General features: G+C 37.9%; 1 protein-coding gene across 6 annotated transcripts; it reads left to right on the top strand.

The window, feature by feature from the left end:
* The first annotated feature begins 3,437 nt into the window (after positions 1-3,437).
* LOC117381012 (periostin-like) lies at positions 3,438-25,706 on the top strand. Of its 6 annotated transcripts, none has more exons than XM_055226410.1 (26): positions 3,438-3,685; positions 4,213-4,311; positions 11,337-11,401; positions 11,872-12,029; positions 12,166-12,330; positions 12,912-13,058; positions 13,579-13,720; positions 14,795-15,007; positions 15,209-15,343; positions 15,626-15,774; positions 16,396-16,532; positions 17,396-17,526; positions 17,606-17,736; positions 18,389-18,491; positions 18,590-18,657; positions 18,738-18,783; positions 18,855-18,890; positions 20,739-20,966; positions 21,152-21,175; positions 21,444-21,467; positions 22,058-22,165; positions 22,243-22,266; positions 24,048-24,098; positions 24,519-24,605; positions 24,694-24,729; positions 25,351-25,706. In XM_055226410.1, the coding sequence occupies exons 1-26, from the start codon at positions 3,564-3,566 to the stop codon at positions 25,404-25,406; spliced, it is 2,685 nt and encodes an 894-aa protein (XP_055082385.1). In that variant the 5' UTR covers positions 3,438-3,563; the 3' UTR covers positions 25,407-25,706. The 6 variants fall into 6 exon arrangements, with proteins under 6 accessions (XP_055082385.1, XP_055082387.1, XP_055082386.1 ...); XM_055226412.1 differs by having other exon boundaries at positions 22,082-22,165; XM_055226411.1 differs by lacking the exon at positions 21,444-21,467 and having other exon boundaries at positions 3,439-3,685.
* Positions 25,707-26,578: the final 872 nt, after the last annotated feature.

Consider the following 26,578-nt stretch of genomic DNA (forward strand, 5'->3'; position numbering starts at 1 on the left):
CTTTTCATGTGAACAGAGGTTGACTGGACCTCAGCTTTTTAAATTCCAAATAGTAGTGTGGAAAGAGGGGCTGACAATCACAGGTCAGATAGGATCATTTCTGTGGCATTATTATTGAAAGAGTCTTATACTTTTGAACTATGGGATGTTCAGAGACTCAGGGAGGCAGTGGCTTAGTCACATTTACTGTACGAGTGCTTCAGTGGAGTTATCGTAGTGACAGATGAATATGTGTGGATGGCAAAGATTTAATATAGACTCATTTCACAAAAAATCAAATATATCTGAAACTTTTATTAATCTTTCTGATATTCACCAATAACATTATGACCACTGAAAGCGAATAATGCACAGGGATTTATACATGAGCCCTGTTTGTGTTGACTGTAATGGGAAGTAATGGGATACTTTGCTGGAGTGTTCATACAAAGTGTTGAAATAAGAAGCCATTGAAATTTGAATGTGTAGAAAGAATATTCCAGAATATTCTAAACAGCAGTTTTTGTGAGGTGCTATTGTATTTATATTCAACATCACAAAAATGATAAACAATAGAATGTAACACATCAATTTCTGTATACATATTTTATTCTAGTCTTATACTAGTTTTGATATATATTCAAATTATTACAAAACTCTTCATTCATGTGATGTTTTCCAGTATTGATACTTGTTCAAATGAGTAGGATATTTTAATACTGATCTGGGAACCCAACAAAGGATGAACAATTATGGTTCACTCCGTAATGCTTGTGTTTGGCCTGTGTCTGACCTGTCCATTCACTCTCAGATGGTCATAATGTTACGCCTGATTGTTGTATGTCCTCTCTTCTGCACTACCCTTTCTACCTCCCGAAATGTCCAGTTTTTTATCCCTGTTTCTTTCTCCTGAGCAATATGTTTAGTTCTGGTCGACTCTCTGCCTTACTCTGTCTGTCTCAGCACTTTAAACTTTACGCCGGCATGCAGTCCTCAAAGACACAACGTTTCACTGTTTTTCTATGCAAAAACCTAGGATTGTGATTGCTGCTGTTAGGTCAACTATTTAAGATTTAAACTTAAGGCATTATATTTAAAGGTAGAGTGGCCTGCCTAGAACATATTATTCGTGGTTTACCTACTGCTCAGCTCAACAATAAAAATATTATTTTCGTCAGAACTGCATTTATTGTTTAATTGAGTGTTTCTACTGATAAAGTATAAGATATGATAAATAGATTATTTTATATAGCCATCCTGCAGGATTGTAGTCACAAAAATTAAAGATGCACCATGTAACTTTCCTGGTAGAGGGTCTGATGGCTTACCAGCTACCAACCTATTTTCTTATGATTCATGCAATATTGAATTTGAATGTCTGAAGTGAGCAGGGAGAGAAAAAGCTCATATTCTCGAGTCATGTTTTGTCTGAGCTCTTCAAGATGAAACCTGGATTTTGTTTGAAGTCATGTGTGTGTTTCTCTTTGTCATCTGCCTCTGCAGCACTCAGCACTTTTATACTGAACAAGTGACCAGGCATCTGAAAGCAGATGAAATATTCAACACATGATGAAACTGAGTGTGATCAAAAGACTGTGCACAGTGCTCCCGGGGTGAACATGGAGCTTTTAACTAGGCCGCTACAGGGTTTCACAGGGAAAATGCAACACACAAGGTTTGTAACGCAAACCACAGGACTTCAGTTGCATGTTATCATTTTATGATCTGGCTTTTAGGTAAGAAAGGAAGCAGATCCAAGCATTCACATAATCACCTGCTGGACTTCCATCAATCTCAGATGTACATCACACATGGTAATGGCATTTTGATTCCACTAGAGGGAGGTGCTGCTACAGGAAACATGCCGCTCATCTTTTGTGCTCTATTGGTAGTTTTCATGCTGAATTCTATAAAAATGGTAAGTATTGTAGTATGGTATAATATTTGAATATCTAAAGAGATTCCTTTACAATGAAATGTGCCCATCATCTGCCATTGTTCCATGTAATTTATATATATATATATATATATATATATATATATATATATATATATATATATATATATATATATATATATATATATATATATATATATATATATATATATATATATATATATATATATATATATATATATATATAAATAGTTGTATTTCATGGTTTTATATTGCATGTATGTAGGCTATAGTTTTGATGTAACCAATTAAATGAGTTCGTATTTTCTTACTTGGTCATGCATAAAGCTTTAATACTGCATAGATTTTAAAACGTGCGCATGTCTTTTCAGCGATACTTATTAAACGTCAAAAAGGGATTTACTTCTTTTAAGCACTGTCAGATTTGGCCAAAGTCAAGAGAAAATATGGGAGTTGATGAACGGTGAACATGACAGCTGAGGAAGAGACCCAAGAGGATTCAAGCACTAACAGGTTAGAAGGGGAGGACAGGGGGATTCATCTGATTTGTGCAAAGTAAAGAGCAGTACATTACTGATAAAAAACTGTCACGTAGATATTCCATTTAACTTCAACAGAGCCTCATTACTCAAACTTTTTGAATGGGATTTACTCGCTCTAGATCCCAGCTCATTTATAGGACATAAAGCCAAAGTTACAGCCTAACAGTCTAAATGTACCAGGCACAATCTGACTTTTGCATTTGGTAATTGCATGTATAAATATGTGTAATGTGTAATGTGTAATATCTGTGTGTTTTGGCCTGTAGTCAGTTAGTGGAACATTGTGGATGCAGGGTCATTTTAAAAGGACTCAAAGCTCCACAATGCCCCTACTGGTAGAACCCAAAATAACACTCCACTGCTGATGGTGTTCTACAGACTTGTGCTTCTACAGAAAATCTTCTGCCTCCCAGTGTGTGCTATATTGTTGGATGCTATAAATATTTGTTGCTTTATTATAAAACACTTGATGACTTTGCTGACACAAGAATGTCATTTATCCGAGCTTAGGGCTGCCTCAAAGAAAACAAAAAAATATGTTTATTACTATATTTGTATATTCAAGCGGGTCAATGCACAGTGAGCAGATCTATATCCACAGCAGGGTGTTTTTGTAAACAGCATTGCAAATATACTGCTGGAAATGTGTGGCTGTTTACGGCTATTATACACTCAGGTTTAGAAATAGTTCAAATCTAAAAAAAAAACTACTATTTGGTTCACTTTTAATGTATGTCCTTTTATAGTCTGCAAAGTATAGTTTATAGTCTATAAAGTATAGCACATTATGTAGCTCCTGGGACACATTTCAAAGCAGTCTGGTGTAGTAGTGGCAGACATCCCACATTTGAACATTACTATGATGTAAACCATAACTTAAAAGGAGTGTTGGGCGTTCTGGGACGACACGGTGCAAAGAAAAATCATGATTGAAGCACGTGTGTAGGAGGAGAGGGGTGTGATGCTGCCGGGACGTATAGAGGAGGCAGTGGGTGGGTGCAAGGACCTGTTGGTATAAAGCCTCCCTCTCCTTCCTCTCTTATTGTCTATGTGTGTGTGATTTGAGTGTAGGGCACAACTTTGAACAAGCCTATTCTGGACTGTGTATCTCTGGACAGGGCAGGATGCAGCTGCTGCTCGGGGTCTCGATGCTGGTGGTGGGCGCGCTCTGTTTTTTGGGAAAGGCGGACTCATCGGCCTACGACAAGATAGTGACACACAGCCGCATCCGGGCCAGGAGTCAGGGGTAAGAAACAGGAACTTATGATGGAAAACATGCACAACCTGAAATAGCTGAATGAAAAACAATGTTAGATGTTGTTTTGACATGAACAATTCTGCTTTTTTTATGATACATGATAAGAACTAGCACAGCAGGCTAGAGCACAATATTAGTCAATCTAAAATCTGGGGGAAAGATTGTCTAATAAAATATCAGGTAGATAAATAGAGGGAAATAATATTAATTATTCACATATATAATGAAAATGTATTAGCTTTATGCAGTTAGAAACTAAGATTATGACGTGATCTTGCAGTTCAACATAGACTTTAGACTATTCCAACTATATTAAGATTTATCTGAGGTGTTCTTCATCCAAGTTTGCCCCTTTTATGGTATGTTTTTCTTTTACTCTATAATGCTGCATTGCATGCTGTGTACTAGCTCTAATTTTTCTTATACAAGCATCCCTTTTGTTCTTGGCATTGCTCTTTGACCTCTGCCTCCTGTTCCAAATGTTCACTGTTTCCTCTCTGCCTTTCATGTTTCAGGCCCAATATGTGCGCCCTGCAGCAAGTCCTAGGGACAAAGAAGAAGTACTTCAGCACGTGTCGAAACTGGTACAAAGGTTCCATCTGTGGCAAGAAGGCGTAAGTCCTGACAAATCCCATGAATCATGATCCGTGCTACCTTTCAGTTTAAATGCTCTATACCAGGGGTGGGCAAACTTTTTGACAAACGGGCCACAATGGGTTCAATTATTGACAGAGGGGCCAGGCCAGGATATATATTACATTAGAGATTTGGTCTGTAACATGTAGCAAAGCATGAATACACAAGGCTCATTGTACAAATTGTTTTCCAAATGCATTAATTAAATTAATAATTAATTACATTTCAGTTAAATAAACACAGCAGAAAAACTCATATTCAGTTTTATCAAGTGCCAAAAGATCAACAACTTGTTGAAAAGGTTTACCCTTACCTATTTTATATGTTATTTGGTTACGTTCGGCGGGCCAGATTAATAAGTCTAAAGGGCCGTGTGTGGCCCCCGGGCCGTAGTTTGCATTGGCATGTCTGCTCTTTATTCTTACAACATTTGACACTTTACACAGTTCACACAGGTTTTTGTTGACATTTAGAGAAGCCCTTTTACCTTTAAACAGGTGGCTGAGACAAGAAGCCATTGCTGCTGGGCTGTTTTAAGTTGATTATGATGGATGGACAGGTTTCCCCTTATAGTGTGAAACACTATAAGGGGAAACCTCAACAGCCAAGGGATTTGTGTACTTGGCTGTTGAGTTGAATTATAGCTTCTATTTGTCTTGCTTGACACCAATAGAAAATAAATGACTTTTGTGTATTGAGTCTGGAATAGACATTTCATTTCGTATTTACTGTGGGAAAAATGTAGTTAAAGAAGCGAGCAGACTGTAATGGTAAAGTGGATTGGATGTCCCCTTAACATTGTTAAATCACACTTAAGGTTGGGATAGTTAATTGTAGTTGTGGTTAGATTTACAGTATGTAGTTGCATCTGATGGTGGAGTTTACTGTGGAGTTTGTTCCATACAAACAACGTGCATATGTATACATTTAAAGAATAGCTAATGTAGGTTAATGTTTACTTACTTGTGTACTTCTATTATGTAACATCCACTTGAAGGGATTTTTAGAAAAAAGTTGAAGTTGGGTATGATTGTTTACCCTGATCCAACTCATTATCTATTATATATTTTTTCACCACAGATGAGAGAAAAGGTGGGTGGTTGGTAGTTACATTTACTCAAGAAACCCTTTTTATAATGTGGTACTTCTACTTTTACTCCTACTAAAGACATATTTGACAGTGTAGTGGAGTTACAGTTTACAGATTCAGGCTGTCAGTGTTAACTTATTTGAAAGTTTTTGTTTCTTGCACTACTCTTACATATGATTTAGTGTCCTTTTTAATATTTATGACTATTATTTTTGAACAGTACTCTTACTTGAGTACAACGCTTGGCTCCTCTACCCACCTCTGTTTGAGAGATAGTAGGTCAGAATTCGTGCTTGCTTTCAGAGGTATTTTGTGCAGTATTTTTATTTAGTATACAGTGTAGCTCGGTGACGGAGTGATGACGGGTCTTTGCTGCTGTTGTGTGGATGGAGTGTAGGGCTCACATGGAGCAGTGTACGCACACATCCCTCTCTGTTGATTCAAATACACCTGCCTTTGCTGTTTAAGCCTGCTGTTCAGTGCTGAGTGAGAACAGATGGGTGTTGTATTTAATGTTGAAAAATCTGGACGTTGATAAGACTTTGGTATTTTGGATTCTTTCAGTCGGACTTACTAGTGAGGGGCTATAAAAACCCAATGTGCTCATAAAATTTTATACCAGCTGACAAGACATGGCAGTACTGAAAGAATCTTATTGGGGATATCAAAAGAAATGACCTGTTAAATTAAAGTTCTCATTAGGGATTGTGCGTGACTTTTGCACTGCCTTGAGGTTGTTTCATACACAGTAAGAAACAGTAATAGCAGTAATAGTAGCAATAATAGTAGGTTTAAAGATACATCTCTGAACTCGTAGCTTGGATGGGTGCCCTCCCCACAGAGAATGCAAATAAGGGTGTCAGCCCAACTTGCCCAAGGTGCCATCTTTCTGTGCTTTACAGTAGTTACCTGGTCTGTTTAATTACATTTTGATTAAGTTAGTAAATTAAATGGAACAAGTTAATTAAACTTGTTCCATTGTCTATTCTAGCTACTGAACAGGAAAATATATAAATAAACAGTCCAAAACAAGCATAGATTACATAATGGTTTAAATGATTCTCATATGTGGCAGAATAATGGATAGACAGTTTTTCTCCTCACATTTTCTCCATCTGCTTTAGAGATTGTTGAGGGTCAGTGGAGCAGAGCCAGAGTCCGGCTGGAGTCTGAGCTGATGTGCTGTCCATCAGGGTCTTCAGGGTCTGGGCCTGTGGGACCACTCAAAGCCAGGTTTCAATCAAGGCTTGTTAATTAGCAATAACACTAGCCAACAAGCAATATGCTGGTAGACTTTGGATTTTGGATACATATGCATTCAGTCCCACTAGAATCCACTATACATTTTCTTTCTTAAAAATATTGCATAGTCCTTTTTTATTTTCCATTAGAAAAATGGAAAAATCCTAAAAGTAAGAGTATTTTAATGACACTGTAAAGAAAATGGAGATTGTTTTTTAGCTATGCTTGTTCTTGTATATATTGTAATATTCAGTGTCAATGTATTTAGAGTATTATCTTAGCTATGGATCACGTGTTTGCGCCTGTGTCCTTAATAAAGGTCAAATCAAACCTTTTGTAGAGACAAAGCTACCAGGATGCTGTTTGCTCGCACTACTGGACTCATAAAAGTTTTACTAGTAGCCAGTGACCATTTCCACAGCTGCAGTGCACATCTGCTTTAGGTCATTTCACCACTCCACTTCACCTGCCATCATCTGCTCATGATGAATGTTCCTTTAACTTATTTATTTATTTATTGAGATTTGGGAATATAAAAAAAAAAAAAAAAAAAAAAAAAAAAAAAAAAACAACAACTACTGGAATGGGATTTATATTATTGTTGCGTTAAGTATATCATAATCATCAATATATCATATCATATCACTTAACTTGAGAGACTTAGTTGCTGTCCTACACAGAGGCAGTAAGTGATGAATCTAAACTTAAAGGCACATTTTAGCACATTTCTCACAGACTGTACAAACATAACATCTGATCATCATCATAGTCAACAATACTCAAAAAACTGTGATTTATTTATTTTCATATTCAACTTTGCCTGTTAGATGCTGTTTATTATTTAAAAATCCCTTTAGGTGTTTATTACTGAGGTAATAAATGTCAGGAGTTTTTCCTGTTTGTTTTTGTGCATAGGCAGCACGGTGGCTGAGTGGCAACACTCATGCCTCACAGCAAGAAGGTTTGGTTCGATTCCCGGGTCGCCCAGGCCTTTCTGTGTGGAGTTTTGCATGTTTGTCCCCGTGTCTGGATGGGTTTCCTCCGGGTACTCTGGTTTCCCCCATCAACCAAAACATGAACGCCCTTCGAGACAACTGTTGTTGTGATTTTGGGCGTTACAAAAATAAAATGAATTGAATTGAATTCTTCTGCTTTAATGTGCTCCCAGTGAAAAATCAGGTGGAAACAATTACACTGATGGCTGGAGATGACAGACAGAGAGCAGGTGGTGATGCTAGAAAAAACACTGACTCAACGCTTATTGTAAAGGAAAAATAAATAACTACTAAATAATTACAGTCAGTGTGTAAATGTTAGACGCATTATATGTATTGCATAACAACAGGAAAATGTGATGTTTTCCCATCCCTGTGTCGGTACTGTTCGTATAGGTCACATGTGTCTGGCACGGGTTTTGGGATTTCTCCAGTGGGACGGAGCTCAGGCCTGGCAACACGGAGCACCTGTCAGAGTGACTTCATAGGCACTGACAGCCAGCTGCTTAAGCACATTCATCCTCTGCATGTCTAATACCTCCATGTGGGAAACTATTGTTCTATAGTCCAGAGCTCTTTTCCACTATAGACGTCTAAATTTACAATTATAGATTAAATAACACTAACAGTATAATAATATACCATCCATCCATTTTCTTCCGCTTATCCGGGGCCAGGTCGTGGGGGCAGCAGTCTAAGCAGGGACTCCCAGACTTCCCTCACCCCGGACACGTCCTCCAGCTCCTCCGGTGGGACCCCAAGGTGTTCCCAGGCCAGCCAAGAGACATAGTCCCTCCAGCGTGTCCTGGGTCTTTCTCAGGGCCTCCTCCTGGTGCGACATGCCCAGAACACCTCCCTAGAGAGGCGTCCAGGAGGCATCCTGAGCAGATGTCCGAGCCACCTCAACTGGCTCCTCTCGATGTGTAGGAGCAGTGGCTCTACTCCGAGCTCCTCCCGTCCCAGCCTCTTGTATCCACGATCTTGTCCTTTCGGTCATTACCCAGAGCTCATGACCATAGGTGAGGGCAGGAATGTAGACTGACCGGTAAATTGAGAGCTTTGCCTTTCTACTCAGCTCCTTCTTTACCACGACGGTCCAATACAGCGACCGCATCACTGCAGACGCTGCACTGATCCGCTTCTCAATCTCATAATCCATCCTTCCCTCACTCGTGAGCAAGACCCCGAGATACTTGTACTTCTCCACATGAGGCAGAGACTCACCACCCACCCGGAGAGGGCTTACTGCCGGCAATGCAAACACAGCTCCTGCTCCGGTCATACAGGGACCGGACAGCCCTTAGCAAAGAGCCCCGGACCCCATACTCCCAGAACACCCCCCAAAGGACACCACGAGGGACACGGTTGATTGTCTTCTCCAGATCCACAAAGCACATGGGGAGTGGATGGGCAAACTCTCAAGAACCCTTGAGCACCCAATGGAGAGTATAGAGCTGCTCCAGTGTTCCGCGATCAGGACAAAAACTGCACTGCTCCTCCTGAATCTGAGGTTCGACTATCAGACGGATTCTCCTCTCCAGTAGCTTGGAATACACCTTACCGGGAAGGCTGGAGTGTGATTCCCTTGTAATTGGCACACCCTCTTCTTATACAGAGGGACCACCACCCTGGTCTGCCAGTCCAGAGGAACTGTCCCGACCACCATGCGAAGACAGCCAAGACAGCCCTCATCCACCCCCCGGGGCCTTGCCACCGAGGGGCTTGCTAACCACCTCAGTGACTTCAGCCAGGGTGATGGACAAGTCCGCCTCCAGATCCCCAGTCTCTGCTTCCTCCTCGGAAGACGTGACAGTAGCATTGAGAACATTTCACACTCAGATTGCCTGGCAAATTCATAGTGATATCTCTGTATTTTTATACAGATATCAGTCTGGTCCCCAAGTCCTCCGTTGTGTCTCAGGTCCGGTCAAATATGATCATACAATCAGATTTGATTTTTTCAGGGTCATATGTGAAACGAAGGAGCTCATTGGTCACCTATGATCTACAAATAAAATTAAATTTATCCCACCTTTGATTAAAAGAGTTTTTTAAAATAGGATTTTCTGCCCCCTGTGATATTTTTTTCCTTTTTTTTTTCCTGCCTGTCCCAGATTGTTAATCCACTCACTCCAATTTGAAAACAGGGAGTCACATCGTAAAGTACAAGAAGTGTGTATTCTGGATCCCAGCCAAACACACAGAGATTATATGGTTACAATTTTGAACATTGTACGAATAACGTAAGTATTCTTAAAATGTCTTAAAAATATATATAAAAAATACATATTAAAATAAAACAGAAAACTACAAGACAAGGAGTACAAGGAGACTAAACATGTGATTCATTTTAGGGAGTCGAGGATAAACTGATAGTGGCTATAAAACCAAAGGGAGCCATCCGTCATATACTATTAGAGTGGAGACAAGTGCTATTTGCTTTGGCTGTAACTGGTCTAAATAGCTCAGAGTTCATGTATAAATACTTTTTCCATGAGCAAACCCAAAGTCTAAAGACTCAGTGAATGTCTAATGAGGAATAAGCAAAATCTCCGTACTGAAACCTGCCAAGTAATTTCTCTAAAACCCCAATTACACTAAGTCCAGATCCCCGTCCCACTGTTGGATTATTTGGATCTTGGAATATGTGTGCTCATTTTGGGACAATTTCCAAACGTTGACTTTGATCACTGTCTGTGCGTCTGAGTGTGAAGATGAAGTTGAGAGAATTATTTATTGCTTCATTAGGCTCTGGTCTGTATGAAGTTCTGTCTTGGGTCTGCAGGCACTTCATTCTGTGTATGGCTATAAAGGGACGGCTGATTTCTCATAGGTTTACATCAGTCCTCATGTGAACTTCTTGTATGAGTGTTGGATGTAACTACTGTTTTCACGGTTTCTACTGTTTTTATTGGATTACCCTCCCACTACGTTACCCACTTAACTCTAACTTGTGGCTTTAAACGTAAGGTATAGGCTAAGGTTTAAGGACAAATAGAGGCTTTTGTTCCCATGGGATTTTTTTTATTTTTGTGATTTTTAGCTGTGCCTTGTTATTGCCGTTCATTGTTTACATCAACTATCATTCTTGAGTTCTTAAGGTAAAAAAAGTAAAACACAAGGTCTGTGCCAGTCTACTTCTCCAAACACTGGATGGTTCTCAAAAGTCATTTGTATGTTGGAAATTTAAACAGATGATTGGGTTGAGCAGATTAATAAGAAGCAGCATTTGGGTTAAGCAGAGACAATTGTTATTAAGTAATTTGACATAATTTGTGTTATTGTGTGTACCGTGACTCATTCTCTGTCCACTTTTTGACAGAAACCCCAGCGGGCTGTTAAAAGTAAATATCCTTGGCCTTGTTCTCATGCACACCACACTCCAGATTTGATGCATTTGGGAATTCTCTCTGTTTCTCTAGAAGCCTCATTGAACTTTTACGCCATTTCCTTGTTTGACTTTTTCACATTTCATTCTGAGACCCTTGGTCTTGTTTTTCTTAACTTGATTTGACCAATTATGGTTCGTCATGCATAAGGCAATATCTCATTTACTTGTTTGACTATTCCTATAACTAAATATTTAACCATTTTTCCCAATTAGTTTCTTTATTTTTCTAACCTGAACTATATTTACAATGTACATGAGAGTAATAGGTGTGTTATTTCTCCACAGGATGGTTGTGTATGAGTGCTGTCCTGGATACATGGAGCTGGAGGGCATGAAGGGCTGTCCTGCAGGTGGGATATGCACAACACAACCTCCTCCAGTGCAGTAGATGATCTCAAACTGTGGTACAGGGACAACTTTTAGGCCACATTTAGTAGTTTAGTCCTCATTTAGACCTGATTTAATCCTGGTTCACTCATGAATGTGTTGGTTTTAGCTGGTATAGCCCTGTTTAGTCATGGTTAAGACATCATTGTGTCACATGTCTAAGCCTTTTTTACGTGTAGATCTATGTTTTTATGCTATTTAAAGTGCACTCCATAACTTTTCTGGTAGCAGGTATGTCACCTGCTTGTCTCCTTGGAGGTGTTATTGCTTTTCCTTGAATGTTCCACAGTCTGACATTAAACGTATCTCCATGGAGACAATGTTACATAGTGCACCTTTAATTTATACTGCTTTGAATGACAAATATTTTGGATTTGGATCTTTGGATAGATAATTCATTCATACACTTTCTATCCACTTATTTCCCATATAGTGGCTCCAATTGACCATGTCTACGGCACACTGGGTCTTGTAAGGGCAACAACCACTCAAAGGTACGCAGATATGTCCAAAGTGCGGGAGGAGCTCGAAGGAAAGGGTTCCTATACTTTATTTGCACCAAGCAATGATGCCTGGGATGACTTGGATGCAGTGAGTAGACCTCATGCATACTATCTATACTCAGACTTTATTATTAAGGATTTCTTAACTTTTTCTTTGTATTATTTGCTGATAAAATAGTTTCAGTAAAATAGTTTTGAGATTTTGTACTTTGAATTTTCTCCAGGCTCAAAGGTCTGCTTTGGAGGGTAATGTGAACATCGAGTTATTGAACGCTCTCCACTACCACATGGTGAAGCACCGCCTACTGACCAAACACCTGAAGGATGGGCTCACAGTCAAATCTATGTACAATGACCTGGGGCTCCTCATCAACCACTATCCGAACGGGGTGAGTGCATTTACTGCAAGTAGCCTGCAATGGATTCTAATGATATACTATGAAAGATGCATTGTTCATTAATATAAAATACTAGCAAATGCATTATGGCAATTAGCAAAAAGAAAATGTGTTGTGTTATGATCTCTGTTGGCCATCTCTTACACCTGGTATATTATAGTATATTGAGCACGAGTTAAACAAAGCATATACTTTTACATCTTTCTAATATTGCTAGACAATATGGTGATAAAATGTAATCTAATGTAATCTCACTCCTCTGATATGTTGTTTTTGAGTAATCACCGTATCGTGATTCACTCATTTTCTTTTGAAGCTACATGTAGCTCTATGCCCAGATAAAGACAGTTTTTCCCATGTACTCTTCCTACTGATGAACTTCAGCAATACTTTGAGTGAGTGACACATGGATTTAACCAATTGCAATAAAGTGTGAAATTCAAGGTGAGATAATTATACTGATGAAGTGAGTGATAGTGATCAAATGGAAATCATAATCTGGCTCCTAGGAAACTGTCATACATTTGTTGGCACAGACCTATTTACTAACTTTGTATTGATTATGCATGTAGGTTGTGACAGTGAACTGTGCCAGGATCATCCATGGAAACCAGGTTTCCACAAACGGAGTGGTCCATGTAATCGACCGGGTCATCAGCACTGTCAGCAGCAACATTAAAGACGTCCTGGATGTGACTGATGAGCTCTCCTCCTTCAACGTATGTGACACTTACCCACAAACTGTACTTACAAGTATGTAAACATTATCTAGGGGTGCTTTAAAGGGCCACTATGCAACTTTTACAGCATGCTTGTCTCTTGGTATTGGTTTGCCTGCAATGTTCCACAGTAAGGCAAGCCCACCCACAATAGGAATGATTAGATTTGGGCAATAAAAGCACCTGTAATTGAATAAATGCAAGGTTAAAAGTTAAATCTCATTCAGTTGAACATTCAAGGCAATGTAATAACATCTCAATGGAGAAAAAGCAAGTTCCATATCCCACCAGAAAGGTTTCATAGTGCATCTTCAATAAACACATGGATACAGATGTGTTATTTTAGCAGGCTCTTATTTTTGATGACCTGACCTCTCTAGCGTTTCCATTGCATGCCAAGATCTGTACCTGAGCGTAGACTTATAAAGAAGTGCATTTATTTCATTTGGTCATACATTATTTCATTTCATTTTATGATGAGTCATTAATTCAGATTCCCCTTAAATGTGTTCCCTCTAAGGCTGTGGCTGTGGCCTCTGGTGTAATAGACAAGCTGGACCAGCCTGGACATTTCACATTGTTTGCTCCGACTAATGATGCCTTTGACAAACTGCCCTCGGGATACCTTGAACGCATCATGGAAGATACTGACATTATTCAAGGTAATAAAAATTTATTTTGGATCCCATTTTTTTCCTTTCATGGCTCTTGGGGTGATCTAACAAATTGAAAATATAAATGAATTCACAGTGAAATCATCAGTCAAAGTGGCACACTTTTTGGCACAATAGAAAGGACAGTAATATTTTCAGTCAGATGCTGAGAGCAAGTCTAGTGTTTTTAGTTTACCCCAAAGCTGCAGCAGTAGCCTACATATTTCCTCTGTTGTTATAAAGTGAAAAAAAAAGTGAAAAAAAATAAATATTTTTCCTTTGTTATCTGCATTGACACAGTTTGTTTGATTACAGATTACAACTTTAAACACACATGTGCTGTCCACATAGATAACAATAAGAGCTTTGCTTACAATACTTTTGACTCAGTCAGCATAAAGTTCGCTAACATAAAGTTTTCTTTGTCCATAGTACTGGCTTCTACCAGCAAACACTAAAGTCTAGATTCTGTAAATTCTCAGACACTGGCGCCCGACCACAGTGTGTTAACATAATCCAAAATAAAGATAGCTGCTGTGTTTGTCCAAGTACATGTTTGCCTAAGCTTGCTATGACACTAATTACATTTGAGATTCATGTGCGTTTTATGAAATTAAAACTGGAAGGCAAAGGCTAGCTAGAGCATGCCAGATTTTCTTTTTGTTTAACAGTTGGAACTCATCACAGTTGTAATCTCATTTCTAAACTCTGACTTTTCAAAAGACTTCCACCATTGTGTTTGAAAAATGTCCTGCATGAAGTTAGAAGGGCTATTTGATCACCATAAAAATATCCTTATGCAGTACTATGGATAAAGGCTATTGATATAATCTATGGTAAAATAAACTGTTGTCTTAAACTACAAGTCCTGACATATAATACCCTTTTTATTCATTTGTAAAAACACTTTCAAATGATCAACCGCACCAAAGAGGTCAAATTTAGCACATTTCTGATAGCTTGCATAAATATGATCATAGTTCTCGGGAGCATATACAAATATACAGAGTGCGTGGGTGATAATGATATATTCATTATGTCATTATCACCTACTCATATCATTATTGTTCTTCCACTCTCTAGCCCTTGTGAACTACCACCTCCTGACCAGCGTACAATGCTCTGAGGCAATCATGGCGGGAACACTGTACGAAACCGCAGAGGGGACAAGCATTGAGATCGGTTGTGATGGAGACAGTCTAACCGTCAACGGCATCAAGATGGTCCTGAAGAAAGACATCGTCACAACCAATGGAGTTATCCACCTCATAGACCAAGTGCTCATACCAAACTCAGGTAAATGATATACATCTGGACTGATTTTGCACATTTAACATTGAGCTAACAATATTTGATTAGCCAATTTCCATAACAATAATTAGCCAGATCTTCAACAGATGGTATTATGAATCTGAACTGAATGATGAACTAATGCTTTAACTCATGTAACATTATTATAAAGTGGCAATGATTTGCATATTTTGGTACAATCCACAGCCAAAGAAGTGATAGAGCTGACAGGGGAGTCGCAGAGCACATTCACAGACATGGTTTCTGAACTCGGCCTCGCTGCAGCTTTGGGGCCAAAAGCACAGTACACCCTGCTCGCACCGCAGAACTCTGCCTTTACAAGTAAGTCATTTCACTTTGTTTATGTAACTTTTGTTAAAGGTAAATCAGTACTTAAAAACTATATCATAAGATTTATACTTTTTAAAATGGTTATTAATGGACAATTCTGATTTCCAGTTACAAGTGTAGCTATTGACTTAGAATGGGTACATTATATGTGATTATAATGGAGGAGCTGATACTGCATTGTACGGTGCTTGCAATACTTAACAAGTGACTGCATAAAAAAAAAAAAAAAAATTTGTTACTGTATTAAATATGCATAAATACGTTCCTTGTCAGATGAGGTGATGAGCACAGACCAGAATGTGCTGAGACTCATTTTGGAGAACCACATCCTGAAGCTAAAGGTGACTCTGGGTGAGCTTTATAATGGACAGACTCTGGAGACACTGGCTGGAAAACTCCTCCGAGTATTCATCTACCGCACAGTGAGTTTGATATGTGCAGTTTTAACAGTTACAATAAGAAGAACAGCATACTTTTATTGTATAAATCTTTATATCAAACCAGTAGACTTTCAGAAATGGACAAAATGTTGTTGAAGTGAAGCCCAAAAATACAATGTAAGAATGAGCTTTTCGTCTTTTGAATTTTGCTCTAACATACATTTGATTTACTCATGTTTATCTTATCTTTATGTAAATCTAAATATTATCAATTACTGATACTGCATCAGTGATGTAATATAATAGTGCAGTGAGTTTTTGAAAAATGAAAAAAACAAAAGGATGCATTGATTGAAGAATGGAAAGACAAGGTCATTTGTTCAAAATTGAAGCCATCTCTCAGCCTCTTTATAACTGTCGATGTGGTTTAACTGCCTTTAACAATCAACAAATGTAGTAAACTATAATAATTAGAACGGTACAGAGAGGATAATTTCTTTCTAAATGAAAATCAGCTGTCTCATCTTTTTCCCATAGCAACCCAGAGTGTTTATCTCTAAATGATTGCAATTGGAAACGACAGGCTGGATGACATACTTCATGATTGAAATAGTTACCAGACATGTGCTTGTGCACATCAACAATCTTTATTTCTATTTTCAGGCTGTGTGCTTAGAAAATGCCTGTATGGTGCGTGGCAGTAAAGAGGGAAGCAACGGAGCACTGCATGTTATGAGATCCATCATAAATGTGCCAGAGAAAACCATCTATGAGATTTTGATCGCTGATGGACGATTCAGGTAAGTATCATGTTAAATACAAACCAGAAAATGACACTTTAATCTAAACATTTTTGCATGTTTTAATGGATATAGTATGGATATAGTATACCTGGGAGACTTTTTAATATACACACTACTCTAGTTATACTATTATGAATACTGAGTCCAGTTACTGCCACTGAAAAAGCTCACCCACAGAGAGTGCAGCCACGCTTTCATGTTGATTTGCTAAAATATTCCCATTATTGAAGCAGTATCAAAAATAGCAGCTTTGTGATTTATTACTTGTCCGCAAACTCTGTCCCTTTGCATCATTTTCTTGCACACTCAAAGCTATTTATTTAAAAATTGACTCAAGGTTGCACTTGTCACATACAGACAAAGAGGGTCTCCCACCTGGAGATGCAGATGTTATTGTTCTGCCTGGTCTACAGGATGGGATTAAATTCAATTCTCCATGGAGAAAGCAAGTGACACTACCACAACACATAATAAGTTATAGGTCAGATCTGTGGCAAGGTGACTCACATGCTAATGCATGTTTTTAAGGTATTTTTAAGCAATAAAACATCTTTAATTGAAGCGTTTTGAGATAAATTAGTTTAAAGCCATACTTAACATAAAAGCAAAGTAACATTATCTCCATGGAGACAAGCAGATGACAGATGCCCACCAGAAAAGTTACATAGTGCAAGTTAAGTTTTTTCAAATTTATTCCATGTAGGATTGTGTAGATCAATACAGTCAGAAAGAAAAGTTTTACATGTTTAAACTGAAAAGATGAAGTAGTAATACTTTCACTTTCCCACATTTTTGATGATATGATGATGGTAATGTAATTATGAGCCCAACTAACCCACTTCATTTGTTAAATTTCTTAGGATCTTTTTGAACCTGATGGAGACAGCAGGACTGACTGACCTACTGCGACAGGAGGGCTCCTACACCATCTTTGCTCCTACAGACGAGGCATTTAAGGACCTTTCCCCAGAAGACATGGCACTGCTGAAAAGTAGGTTGTCACAGTGCATCCAAATCAATATAAAAAATAAACTATATATATGCATCTTATTGCATTGTGTTGTTGACAGGTGATGTGAATGCTTTGAGGACCATTTTGTTGTACCACTTCAGTAACGGCATCTTCATCAATGGAGGGCTTGAAGGAGGCGTCACCAATCTGCTCAAGAGTCTGCAGGGAAACAACCTCCATGTCATGTCTGTGAGTACAAGCACTCATTATGATACAATGTGGGCTATAAATAACTATAGAAAGCTATATATATTCATCAGAATTTACAGTGAAAAGACTGGGAACGCCTATTGATGTTTTGAGAACGCCTATTGATCCTTTGGGAACGACTATTGATCCTTAGCAATGACATTACACTGGGGTGGTAACTTGTGCCACAGGTGCCAGGATAGCACAATGCACATATTAGCAAACACAATCTGACAGGTCACAACCTGAAAACTCAAGAAAAAATACAAAATGGCTTTAAACAACAGATTTTCAGGAGCCTGTGATCAATATGTTATTTCAATGAAATTTGTTCAAAAGTTCTATTTTCTGTTCTGTCCTATTTTCAACAAAATTAATTCTTTATGGTCAGATTGTGTGAAACAAAGCCCAGATTAAAGTCTAACTTGAGTAACAGAGCTTCAGACAGAGCAGTGCCCTTAGTTAGCTCCACTCCTCAAGGAATGTTGTTGACATCACTTGAAAAGTATCAATAAGCAGTGGCTTTATGGTAGAAAAATGCTACAGTGTTGTCTGTAGAGCATGTTGCGTGTTGAGTTTGTGTTCTATTTATGGAAAACTGGTTGTATATTTTTTATGTTTTTTCATTGTCCTCTTCTGTTTTACATTCTAGGCAAATAACTCCATCCATGTCAACTCTGTAAAAGTCCCTGACAGTGATCTGATGGCCACAAATGGCGTAGTGCATGTGGTGAAAAATGTCTTGTATCCCGGGGGTAAGTCAGGGCTTAGACTTCACATTAGGTTTCTCATATGGAAATCCTCATGTTTTGTCTTTGTCATAACTCTATATAATAAAGTGTATTATTCCCAGACCTCCCTGTGGGCCGTCAGGACCTCCTGGTTCTGCTGAGGAAGCTTATCAACTACATCACACTTAAGGTACTATAAATACGTCTATACAAAATATGGAAAAATGTTTTATATGTATGTCCTTTTTTAATTACTTTTTTTCCTTCTAGTTTGAAGCTGGATTTTCATACACAGAAATTCCATTAACTTTCATCAGTAAGTTATTTGTATTCTACAATTATGTGCTTTGAACAAATATGTCATATATTTTCTACTTTGCCTTACAGAGAGGACGATTACAACCACACACTATATTGAAACAGGTAGACCTCTTTTTCAGTATACTCACAAACTTGCGGTAAATCCCTACTACATGTTCTTTAAATCTTATTTCCATTGCTCTTCAAAGGAGACTATTGAGTGTTGTGTTCATATGATTGTAACTGTTAGACATTCATTCCAAAGTACCACATAGACTGAATACTTGGACTGGAGTTTTACATTTGGGATCACTCCAGTGGATTTGACCACAGACAATAACACCTTTTTGTATCGAGTGACATAGGAAAGACATAGTTCACTGATTTGTCTGTTACGCTGATTACACACTTGAAATGAGAACATCCAACATTTAATTTGGTTCAATTATCTCATTTTCCGTGACTTGGCAAAAGAGTGACACTGCCACTGAACTTACCCTCTAGTCTAAAACTGACTTTTAAAATTCACAGTCCTTTACCATTGTTTAACCGTGTATCACAACAGAGTACAGGGGGTACAGTGAATGTATTCATATTGAAAAGTTTTGAAATCCACACAGGATCTGATCTGGCTCTCATTACTGAACAAGGCCAAGTTTCAGAAAATCTCAAGCCAAAGATTAGAAAAGAGTCTGATGCAAGCACTCACACATGCAAGTCTTTAGCCATCATATTTCAACATCCCAGAAAAATAATTTTTGGTTTTATAAAAATGCACTTTTTTAAAATTTGCAACAGGATTTAGCCCTGTCCAAAGTTTTAGATCATTTGGTGTACCCTAATCCCAAGCCCAGATACATGAGTTTGTGTGCCAGAGAGACAATTTAAAGTGTATGTGTATATATATATATGTATATGTATATGTATATGTATATGTGTGTATATATATATATATATATATATATATATATATATATATATATATATGTATATGTATATGTATATGTATATGTGTATATGTATATGTGTGTGTATATATATATATATATATATATATATATATATATATATATATATATATATATATATATATATATATATATATATATATATATATATATATATATATATATATATATATATATATATATATATAATTATAGTATTTAATGGTACATTTTTTGTATGTTTTTGCAGGATGGTTTTGCACACAACACAAATGCCCTTAAAACAATACATTATAATAGTAATAATTGACAATGTTTTCCCACTTTAGAATGACAAGTACACACATTGCGCTTGAAGTGGGACACAAAGCTTAGGGTGTACTTAGTGAAGAAAAGAAATGTTGGATAGGTATTATGCCTATTTCACAGCCTCCAACAATTAATGATAAGAAGACTGTAATACGTTTTTTACGTTTTAGTTAATGTCAGTAGTGGGTTTTAATGCATTGTCATTTTGCCAGTCTAAAGCCCAGGTTAATCAGAAAGAGCATCTAGAAGTAATGCCAAAAACAATATCAAAAACACTGCAGACCGGGAAGCTGGTGATTTACTGCAGTGCTCCTTGAAGCCAAAAGCAAAGAAAAAGACTTCATGTTTTAGTCATCACTGCAATAATCCAAAGGGTGTAACCACAATGAGGTCATGTATTCGCACAGTTCAGAGTCAGAAGTTGCTGCTAACTTCAGGTTCATCACATTTAAATAGTTTTATCGAATATATACGCAATAGATGATTCGGTACATGCTGCTGTGCAATTATGGACAGTTTCTCACAACCATGAAGAAAAACTAAAATGTTTTCTGTAACCAAATACCCACTGAACATCACGTTTGATTTGTTTAGTCAGTCTCAATAGGTTCACACAATTTTGCCATATATTCTGAGCATAACCCCCTCCTCTCTCACCCTCTCACTATTGTATCTCCCTTCTCTTTCTTTCTCTCTCTCTGCTCTCTCTCTCCAGTGCCCAATATAACCAAGGTGATTAGAGTAATTGAAGGAGAACCATCCATAAAGAAGGTCACGCAGGTCATCGGGGGTGAACCGACCATCACCAAGGTAACACGTGTGATCAAGACGGAACCAGTGGTCACGGAGGTTCGAGTCGAGGCGGAAGTCACAGATCCAATCACAGTTACCAGGGTGATCGAAGGAGAGCCCACCATCACCAAGGTTACAAGAGTTATCGGGGGTAGGTCTGATTACAATAGCTCTAGGATCATAAAATGTATTGCTTTTCAACAATCACAAGTTGTTGTTTTTTTTATTACTCGATGCAGGGAATATAGAGATATCAAATGACAGTTCCATTGAGTTTATAGTGAATATTATTCTGCTATACCAGATCAGATACAGTAACATTTTGCTCTTTTTCAGGGGACTTAAAGAAAACTCTTACAGGTAAGTTTACGATGGAAATTTTAAATAAATGAATGTTTTGTTCTTGAATGGGTTACAGGGTATCTTGAGTCTAAAAACAAGAAAATGTAAAGTTTGGCACATATCAAGAGACAGACCAAAAACCATATGCTGATCTTTAGTCATTATTGGAACTGGTTTAGATTCTAGATAATGTATTCTTCATGTCTTTGGATAATGAGATGGGCCAAGGGACACAAGGAACACCAGGGATTATAAATTTTAATATTCTACTTTTTGGTTTATGTAGAGGAGATCCAGAAGACTATCTCAGGTGAGTTTGAACTAACCTTACTGCTAAAAGCCATTTATAGGAGGCCTGTACCAAAAACTGTGGGCTGAGTTGTAAGCTAAGTTAACCATGGATGATTCGATATACAGTACATGCATGACTGGACAGAAGGGGGAGGGTAAAAACACTGTAAGACTACAATGTCTCTACTTTGTTAATATAAGCTGCATCAAAGTTGGGACAAAATTAAAATGAGACTAGACCTGGACTAAACAGGAACAAGACTGAAGACTTACGTGGGCTCAAACCAGGACAGTAGGAACTGTTAGAACTTAATGTTACAGCAACCAATAAAACAATAATTTTGAATGCAATATGCCAATGCATGCAGGACAATTATGCATGCACCCTTAAATGTTCATGTATATGCAGATACATTTATTAACAACATACTTTTTGCTTTACATAGAAGAGGTTGAAAAGACTGAAAAGACTCTTTCAGGTCAGTGTAAACCTTCGTCCTTTTGGTCTCAAAGTGCATGTAGACATCATCCAATGGTCTCAGGACTAATGTTTTGATACTTAGCCAACCCTTCTCTTCTTAATGACCATTTCCCATCTCTACTGTACAGAGGCCAGTGTTACCAAAGTCTCAGTGGAGAGTGAGCCAGTGGTCACCAAAGTCACCAGAGTCGTTGAATCACAGCCCACCATGACCAAAGTTACTAGAGTGATTGAGGGTACGTCATTTGTCGCATAAGTACATTTTAAAAAATCATTTCATGTATATTTATGTTGCCCTCTGTTCCATGTACAGGGGCTGATGCACAGAAGATTGCAGGTCAGTCTGGTACAGTATTGTAAATGTAGTTCACATTGCCTAATGGGGATCTAACTCATTCCCTCATGGTCAACCTTTCCATGGTTTTTCATTCAATACCTTCAGGCATATGGTTTTCTTTGGTGCATCCTGCCAGTCGTTACTAGTACTATAACTGAGAAAAATTGAATGAATGAATGAATGAGTGAGAGAGAAAGAGAGAGAGAGAGAGAGAGAGAGAGAGAGAGAGAGAGAGAGAGAGAGAGAGAAATATTAAAGTTGCACTGTGTAACTTCTTTAGTAGAGGGTCCAAAACCTGCTTGTCTCGCAAGAATGCTCCGTAGTATGACATTAAACGTATATATCTTGCATTTATTTGATTACAGATGTTTTGTTTGCTTGCTTTTGGATTTTTTTTTTTCTCAAAACATGCATTCTCTTAGTGAGCGTGGTCACCTCTCCACAGATCTGACCTATAGAGAAGTCCCAGGCATTACGTGCCTCTCATACTGTGGACCACAGGAAAATGCAATAACATCTGTAGGCGTTCAGGGGGAATACCCTCGACCAGAAAAGTTATGTAATGAGTGCCTCTTTAAGCACTTGTAGCATTAGATAGAAGTGAAACTGTCAAAAAATACAGAAATCATTTGTTTTTTGTTAGTTTGTGCATTCATTGTATTCCGTCCGTTGGCCATTGACTTAAACAAAGCCTGATGCGTGTGTAATAGCAGGGCCCATTGTGCTGGTCCCCTCTGGAGCTGTGTGGGGGAGAAGCACAAATCATCTCTGAGCTCTAAACCTCATGCAGGACTGGAAGTGTTTTACAGAGAGGACATGCTCCGCTATGCTCTCTGAACACTACCACATTTTTAGACCTATGTTTGGCCTCGCTCCACTGGAAATATATATGAAGCTTATATGAGTTTATTGTGTTTGTACAAGCGACGTTAAATGTTGTATAAGTTATTGTACTGGCAATGGAGCACCTAGAGCTGTATGTCGCTTCATATTATAACACATTCATGATCTAATGCGTAATATGTGTTGTGTTGTGGTCATCTTTAATGTCCCATATTGGGAATCTCATCTCTCTCTGTTGCTTGTGGTTAAGGAGCAGGTGGACTATAACCAAACTGTCTTCACATATGGGCATGTGGTCTAACATAAACAGCAGGTTGCGTTCACATGACATCATAACATTCTCAAATATATTGCTGTGAAGACCAGGTCAGAATTCATTGGTAGAATTTGCCTTTAAACTGTCAGAATCCATATGTTTCCCCCGGTTTATGGTTAATAACTCCATAATTACTAAGGTGAATAGTACTGAGTTACATTTACTCAAGTACATAACTTGAGTCACTTTAATAAAGTTGTACTTTAGAGAAAGTTTTCAGATGTTTTTTGTTTTGTTTTGTTTTTCCCTTCAAATTGCTTTCAAATTATGAATCAGATGTTAAGACCATACCGATACTCTTACATTTATCTTTTTGAGTTGTAGTTTCCCAGAAACATTTGTCCTCTTACTTAGTTCTGGGTTATGTACTATATGTAAAGTTCAACATGCATATACACTTTTTTTGTGAATAGCCAGAGTTATAGAGTACAAGCATCTGAAATGATGACACTGGCATTGTGAACACAGCCTGTCCGTCAAATCACCATTCACTCTGTGCATCTCTATATAAGTGTTGTGCGACATTGCTTGGCGGTGGCGGAGGAGGTGTGTGTACTGTCAGTCTGTCTTTGCACAGTTTAATTTTAGCCGAGTTTGAACACCCTTCTCCGCTGCCCGCCAGAGCCCCGTGGAGACGGACGCGGCCTTGTCATCGAGCCTTTTATCATTGAGGGTATGGTTTTCTATATTAACTTTTTTTTTTCCAGGTTTTAACAAGATGGTTTTATTTCATAGATCTTTATTTGCTTTTGTGATTGTTTTTATAGCAGAAGATTAACTGTGCTGCACTGTTGGTAGTTAAAGCGTTGCTCCCGGCCATAGACTAGTGTTGCTCTGTTCACTGATTATCTCAAACACAGGGGGTAGAAAGCTACTCTCTTGATTGGTGCAAACGTCTGGGTAACTACATAGCATAAAGATGATTGTTTTCAGAAAGAACATACAAAACACCTGGGAGGCAACAGATTTTTGTATTTTGTGTTATATCTCTTTGTTTTTCAATTCAATGTGAGATGAGGCTTAATGAATGTATTATGCCATTGTATGCCCTGACATGCTTTGCCTATATCTAACATTAACATTTAATTTATAGGACCAGACTTTTCTAAAATCACCACAATACACGGCAACCCAGATTTGATCGAGGAGGAGTCAGAACGAATTACCAAAATAATTAAACGTTAGTAACTAAAGTATAATAGATGATTTATGATCAGATGTTTCAGATGTGTAAGCATTTTCAACATTTTATTGTGGTTTACTTACAGAAGGAGGGAAGTATGCTGCTGCCAGGAAGGCCCAAGGTAAGTGGGAGGCATCCATTAACACAATTTAATAACAGTTGTAAAAAAAAAAAACATTGCCAGCAACTGATTTTATTGCATTGTTTTTGATACTGTGTCTTGCCAAATATAATCCATAGTCTTAGTCTTAAACTCTTTTAGATGTAGTGTTTTTCAGACTAAGGTACAGATACATGCAGACTTCTTTTGGGTTCTTGTCTTAGCTTAATTTAAATTGAATAGCATATTTTGATCCCTTATTGGTTATTCATGTTTAGATCTTGTTTAGAGGAAGTTATAAAGCCTTGCTATTGACCTGGTTTAGATCTGGTGGTACTAAAATAACCAAATCATTTCTTGGTGTGAAAGGTTTTATAACCAATGGTCTAGAAGCAATGGGTGTAGCACATGGGTACAAATCATCTCGGCGACCCACTCTACATGTTCTCTATATGAAAAATGCACATTAGAAAGTTAGAGAGGGCCCCTTCCTCCTCTGGGCCCTGGATAAACCCAATTCTGGAAGAATTTTTGCCATTTTCTTCTGGATAATTTACATGCAAGGCACAAATGCACTATCTATACACAGTCTAGGAATGTAGTTAGATATTCTGCTAATCTTTTTGTTGACTCTTTTCACAGCTGGAGCACGGAGGAGAGCGAGGCTGGTCAGGCGTCACCACAAACCAAGGGAGTGAATCGGACTGAGACCAAACAGAGACTGAGCTCATCGACTGTGCTCCTGGATGAGCACTTCAACGTTAAAGTTTATTTAGCTTAATGTGTTCTCAAAGCAGGACTGTTCACTACTCCACCAGCTTACTGAATGGGATGTAGAGTGCTGTGCAGAGGTTTATGAGTAGTTAAAATAGCTGAAAGGGGCATCATATAAATTTTCTGAAAGGTCTGTTACCTGCTTGTCTCCACGGTTATTGTTTGCCTGGAATGTTCCATTAAACATATCTGTCTCAGACCAAGTTACAGGTCAAATCTGTGAATGCATGTTTTTTTTAAAGCAATAAAGAAAACTATAACTAAATATATGCAAGATACTTTTAATGCCATACTGTTGTGTAACATCCGAGAGCAATAAAATATCTGTGGAGACAAACAGGTGTTGGACCTCCCACATAGCGCACCTTGACTAATACCATCCTTACTCTACTTTTTTTTTGGGGGGGGGGGATTCTGCACCAAAGACATAAACCAAAGATTTAACTCAATAATAAGTTACAACATAATTTACAAGTTAAGATAAATACTATATTGACTCATTGGCGGCTTTTTGAAACCAACTGGGTACTAGGAGATTAGTTTAAGTTTCTCTTCAAATATACATTTAACATCTTTGCACAGTACTGTATAATACCAATGTAATAAGTTACCTTCATGACTGCATGCATAAAATGGTGGGGTGAACGAGGTCACAAGAGGTATTGCTTGACCACTAAGATGTGTTGTTATTTTATAATTATGATATTTTGTAAACTTTATTTGTGTACGCGTTTTCTGGTGCTTGCAATCTGCACTACAGTTGTATTGTAAAACAGGGTTGCCCAGTGAATATTTTTGCAGCTCAAATGTGTTATCAAATGTTTTGAATGTAAGCTTGAATCATGATGGTGTATGATGGTGTACAGCCAAATGCAAGCTTTAAAGTTGTGTTTGTTTGTTTTCTTGTTTTGTTTTTTGTTTTTTTTTACCTCAGAAGTGGGAAATAAAAATGTATGAGATAATGTTTTATCTTGTTTATTTGACATTTGCAGATTTTTTGTGTGAAAAAAACATACACAGACACAGCAGTGGCTGTTGCAACACCATTATGTTGTTGTTGGCAGCAGCATAAACAGAGGGGAATTTGAGTTTGTCC

Source organism: Periophthalmus magnuspinnatus, chromosome 14 (genome assembly GCF_009829125.3).
Source record: "Periophthalmus magnuspinnatus isolate fPerMag1 chromosome 14, fPerMag1.2.pri, whole genome shotgun sequence".
Lineage (NCBI taxonomy): Eukaryota > Metazoa > Chordata > Actinopteri > Gobiiformes > Gobiidae > Periophthalmus > Periophthalmus magnuspinnatus.

Coding starts and splice junctions, on each gene's coding strand:
- LOC117381012 (XM_055226410.1), top strand. CDS start 3,564: ATGCAGCTGCTGCTCGGGGTCTCGATGCTGGTGGTGGGCGCGCTCTGT. Junction 15,775..16,395: donor GAGTATTCATCTACCGCACA/GTGAGTTTGATA, acceptor TTCTATTTTCAG/GCTGTGTGCTTAGAAAATGC. Junction 21,468..22,057: donor GATCCAGAAGACTATCTCAG/GTGAGTTTGAAC, acceptor TCTACTGTACAG/AGGCCAGTGTTACCAAAGTC.